We start from the raw sequence: 5,544 nt of genomic DNA, 5'->3' as shown, positions 1-5,544 counted from the left end.
TCAAGGTGTGCTGAAGTACATCTGCAGAGCAGGGGTGAAGATAAGGACAGTTCCCAGTATTGACACTGTGAGGAAAGCCCACAGGAAAATCCTGTCTAACACCTGAGCCACGAACTTCCAGTCTTGAACAACCTGAATGAGACAGAGAGAGAGAGAGAGAGAGAGAGAGAGAGAGAGAGAGACAGAAGCAACAGGGACAGAAAAGAAAAGAAAGTTCCACAATTGTGAATCTGTGTCAGCCTTAAGCACTTTTTCAGAGTGAAAACATTCCTCATTAAGGACACAAGAACTACTTTGTGTCATTTTAATAGCTATTATTAAGCAAATGAGATAAATTTAACAAATAATAAGATGTGACAGTACAAACTAGAATTACTCTTCCCCCTTCCAAATGTCATCACTTCATCATTTTTATTCTATCAAACATTTGTAAGAAATTGTCAAAATTAGCATATGAAGTCTTGAGTTATGACAAAAAAATGTAAACTTGACCTTTTTACCAAATTAGTAGACTTTTGCGAAATATTTAAAGAAATTCCCTCCAGGTGTTCCTGAGATATTGTCATCACAAAAATGGGACAAATGGGCAAACAACCTAAAAACATTATGCCTCAGGCCATGGCTGTCGCCAACGCTGAGGCATACAAATAAGAAGAGAATGTAAAACAGCATGCAACCAAAGACGTTCATCCCATGTCTGCCCACGCACCTCTCGTATGAAATGCTCCTTTTTGATGTGACGGCTGATGTAGCGAACTGAATTTGTTGCTTTCTCCAGCATGGCCAGCCAGGCTTGGTTATCGTCCTCCTTCCCTGCGAGAGGGCCTCTCTGCTGACCTCCACTGTGGCCTGGAGCTCCCCGTCTCCCCGCACCTTTGCGGGTCTTCAGCTCTGGGCTGCGCATCTCCATATCTGGAAAGTGGTATCTGAGGAAATTGACACTTAGTGTTTAATTTTTTTGTGCATATTTATCTTCTAATAACATACAATGTATTGGCAGATATTAATGGAAGAGTTCAACATTTTGGGAACTAAACAAAAAAAATTGTCAAATCGACAATTGGTTTTTTCACAAAGGCTGTATTTCTTGGCCAGGGCCAGTAAATTATTTGGCTTATAGTTATGCTAAACTATGCTAATCTTCTTCTCTAACTCTTGGACGGAAAGTAAATAAGCCTTTTTCTCAAAATGTTGACCAACCTTAAACTACAGTTGATCCTATATTACCTGTCAGTGTGCCCCCTCATACACAGCAGTCTGGGCAGTCTCTGGAGGAAGAGGCTCTTTACCCAGGGGGCCATTGGGTGGTAAGAGGCAGAAGAACGGTGGTGGACGTTAATGACAAAGACGGTGACGATGATGGAGAAAGTGACGAAGATCATGATGAAGAGCAAGTACTCTCCAATCAGTGGTATAACCTGGTGACAGAAAAATGTAAAGGTTGCTGAATCAGTTTAACAGCTGACTTTTTGAAATATGTGTTATTTCGATTCGTTTCTAGCAGTTTGTTAACATAAATTACACATATTTAATGCGACTAAGAAAACAGCTATGCTAGCGGCTCAGTCACAGTGGTGCAAGCTAGGTGCTAACATTCAATTCTAGAGTGAATATGCCCATGTTGAAAGGTTCACAGTTTAGCATGTTAGCATTCTAACATTTGCCAATTAGCACTAAACATAAAGTACAGCGGAGGCCGATGGGAACGTCATTAGTTTTGCAGGTAATTGCGCAAAAACCAAAGTATTGGAAAGTCTTGACTTCAAGATGGTGCTAGATGAAAAGTTAACAACATTTATTTGAAATTAACCTGTCAAGACCTTGAATATTTATAGCAAATTTCACAGCAATCTATCCATGCGTTGTCAAAATAGTTCACTCACAAACAAAAATGTCAACCTTATGGTGACACTAAAGGTCAGGAAAAGACATCACCAAAGTCAATAGGATTCATTGTTTTGAAATCATTAAGGTTTGTACACAATTTTGCCTCAGTAAATCTAGTAGATGTCAATCTATTTTACGGAATGAGTGAAATCTTTGACTTGTGGCGCTAGATGAAATGTCAGGGGATCACTGAAGTAATTAAAATTTGTCTTCTACAGAATACCTACAATGCAAGATGGTAGTTGAAGCTTTGTTATTGTCTATTGCTTGTTCAGTACTTTTTATGTTGAATTGTGGGATGTTTTCATATGAAACATACTCTTCAAAGAATATGGCACAGTTGAAAACTGAGGTTGAAATAACCCAGTGATTTTGGATGCAGTCATTGTATTTTGGAGCTTTGTAGGCTTCTTATTGGACCTATATGTATCTGACGTCAGTAGCTTCCTACAGTAATGAGTTGAAATGCAGTTTAAGATGCAGGTAATTGAGAAAGCTGTGGTTGTAATCTGTACATATTATAATTAAGATTACAATTAGGATAACTAAACACAGGAAAAAGTAGGACAGATTGAAAAAATTAAAGCCTAGTAGAAACTTTTAAATTAATATAGGCTTAGATGTAAACCTCCTGAAGAAACCCACTTTTGAAGATGAAGGGATGATTTCTTCTATGACAAGGAGGAACACAGTGAGCGACACTAGCACAGACGTGGAAAGTGACAGTTTCTCTCCTTCGTCGGATGGCAAATAAAACACCAGCACAGTTAGAAAGGAGAGGCCGAGGCACGGGATAATGAGGAAGAGGGTGTAGAACAAAGGCAATCTCTTGAGGATGAAGGAGTAGGTGAGAAACGGGTACCAGTACATCTCATCCCTCCTGCTTCCCCTTTGTCCTGTTGCATTCAGGATCTCCCACTCCCCGTTATCAAAGAAGTCTTTACGGTCCACGTAGTGATCCACTAGGACCAGGTCCACCATGTTCCCATCGTAAGTCCAGGAGCCGAACTTCATGGAGCAGTTCTGTCGGTCAAAGGGGAAGAAGGTGACGTCCATGGTGCAGGCGGACTTGTAGCTTGCAGGTGGAGTCCATGTTATGGTACCATCCCAACGCACAATGGCTTTGGTCATCAGGGAACCCTCAAAGCGACCATCCGCACTGGGAGAAGATGAGAAGGAGAGAGAAAGGTTGAGGTGGTAAGTAAAAGTAATTAACACACACACCATCTTATTGTCTGATCAAAATACAGGATGATCCGAGATCTAATAGCAACTTGACATGGGACAATTACAACATGTATATAACCCACAAAAATATCAAAGGAAATAAGAAATGATTCGTTCAATTGAATAGCGTTTTATATTTTACTCTCTGTAGAATAAGCCTATGATTTTGTAAACCAGCTACTAACTTCTTTACCCCCCCAAAAAAGTAAACCATTATGGAGATAAGTTCGCCATTTCAAGGAAATATATAACAAATTGCACCATTTTAAAGTAAATACATCATTTTTGATCACAGACTTATTTCTTAGGTGACAATCTGAATCACCATAACAGCCCGTTCTTCTCTCATCATACTGTTGGAGGGCTCGCTCTCTCTACGGGCCCCCTCACCCCACAGGTCCCAGTGCAACCTCCCTTCCTTCACTGTCTATATTTACACCCCTGGTAAGATGTTGAAAAGATGTGAATAAGGAAAGGAAAATTGATGTAAATGCATCACAGTTATCAGGCAGTGCCTCAGAACGTGCTACTGATGTGTGCAGAGTGCTGCATAACTCACTTTTCATACAGGACGATGTCAGGGAGCCATATAGTCTCTGAAGGCACTCTGATGGAGGTAATACCCCCATAGTCATCTGGGTTCCACTTCAGCTTCACATCAACCCACTCCTTTAAATAAATAATAAGACAACAGGATAAGTAACATGATTTGACACTAGACTTAAGAAAGTGTAAGTGCATCTTTTTCATTTCAGCACCATGGACAGCACCAGAGTCTTAACTGCACAGAGCAAATGGAAACTATGTTTCTCATTGCCCCGAGTTTGCTTGTTGCCTTGTCAATGTCAATATGTGTCTTTGCTATAATATTCTAATTTGTTGATACCCTTCAATGCTATGTTTGGATTTTATATACGAGGTCCAACCAAGAATCACAGTTAAGAATGCTCTAAAGAATCAACATAGAAGTAGAAAATAGTTATTGATGAAAGTAAAGAATAAGACACATGTATCAAGCATCTTATTACTCTAGTCTATGCCGATCAGAGACAAGGAATTACCCAACATCTGCCATGTGTGCATTTGTTTAGAAACCCTTACATTTTAATTACTGAATATCTGCAAAAGAAAATATGTGATTTAATTCAGATTTTTCTGTATCAATGTTATTTAGATATTTCTCCAGTAGCAATTAACATGTTAAATTTGCAAGAATCTATAAATCTAACTAAAGCACTTTTAAATATAAGTCATACAATTAACTACTAGCAGTTTGATAGTAAGTACGGACACAGATTGTATTCACATTGCACTTATAGACATATGTGTATATAAAAATATATTTACATAACATTGTAACTCTACATTAATTGTCTTTCAGTACAATTATACACCAAAATATGTGACATTTGAAATGTTATATTGGCTTCCATATAATATTGCAGCTAATGAATCATACAATACGTTTATCAAACTGTTAAAATTAACTGATCATAACCTATCTACTCAAGTCATGGTTGTTTCACCAAATAGCACCTAACAATTTAAATATTCAGTTTTGGAGATTAGCATTGATTTTTACCTGCCACAGCCAGACATTTGTAGTCATCAGTTGGTTCTTTTCATCCTGCAGGAAGACAGGGAAGAAGTTTTGTTCACTATTTATACATCACTGTGGGGCTTACTATGAAAGATAAGAGAGGCTAATGAGGAGGTGAGTGGCAAACCAGAATCTGGAAACAAAAGGTTGAGTGGGATGAAAGAAATAACTTAAACCAAGTTGAAATGGAATTTTTTTCAAAGAGGGTTAATTGCTTTCTTGCTTGCCACTAAGAAGGCACGCTAAAACAGCTTGGGGGTTAAGTGCCTTGCTTCAGGGTACATCTACAGAATTTAATGAGCGAGAGAAGCACCAGATACTATGTGACCAATATCACTGGCAAAACTTGCATTGGCACAGCTGCCTCATTTGTTCAATAAGTATTGACATATTTAATACAAAAAACTAAAGAGAAAGGCATGGAGAGGAGTAAGATGGGGACAAAGACAGTAATGAATTTCTGGAAGTCAGAAAGGTTTTCAATGTAAGTTGTCGAGTTTCTGTGCAGGAAATGCCTTGCAGAAACATAAAAATGTAACTAGAAAAGAAAGAAAATCTATGGAATAGATTGAAATAGTTTGTCTGCTCTCGAGAGGCGCTGAGGCAAACCTGATTTCATACCCACGCGCTCTGAACAAAAATTGATCTGAGGTGGGGGTGTTTTTTTTTAAATCACAGTAATTTAGCTAGAACACCACAAGATGGCCCTCTTCTAAATATTATTTTTGCATGGCAGAATGTGGCCCTCTGTAGAGTTGTGGTAGCTGTGTGTGTGTGTGTGTGTGTGTGTGTGTGTGTGTGTGTGTGTGTGTGTGTGTGTGTGTGTGTGT

At 38.8% G+C, this 5,544-nt stretch overlaps 1 protein-coding gene across 1 annotated transcript; it reads right to left on the bottom strand.

Annotated features, from left to right (window-relative positions):
• chrnb3a (cholinergic receptor nicotinic beta 3 subunit a) lies at positions 1 to 4,738 on the bottom strand. The gene is made up of 6 exons (XM_054604111.1): positions 4,697 to 4,738; positions 3,674 to 3,783; positions 2,533 to 3,046; positions 1,228 to 1,418; positions 710 to 926; positions 1 to 132 (listed from the first exon to the last, which is right to left on the bottom strand). The coding sequence occupies exons 1-6, from the start codon at positions 4,721 to 4,723 to the stop codon at positions 1 to 3; spliced, it is 1,191 nt and encodes a 396-aa protein (XP_054460086.1). The 5' UTR covers positions 4,724 to 4,738.
• Between the last annotated feature and the right edge of the window lie 806 nt (positions 4,739 to 5,544).

This window comes from Anoplopoma fimbria, chromosome 9, assembly GCF_027596085.1.
Source record: "Anoplopoma fimbria isolate UVic2021 breed Golden Eagle Sablefish chromosome 9, Afim_UVic_2022, whole genome shotgun sequence".
Taxonomy (NCBI): Eukaryota; Metazoa; Chordata; class Actinopteri; order Perciformes; family Anoplopomatidae; genus Anoplopoma; species Anoplopoma fimbria.
This window is presented reverse-complemented; position numbering and strand designations above follow the sequence as displayed.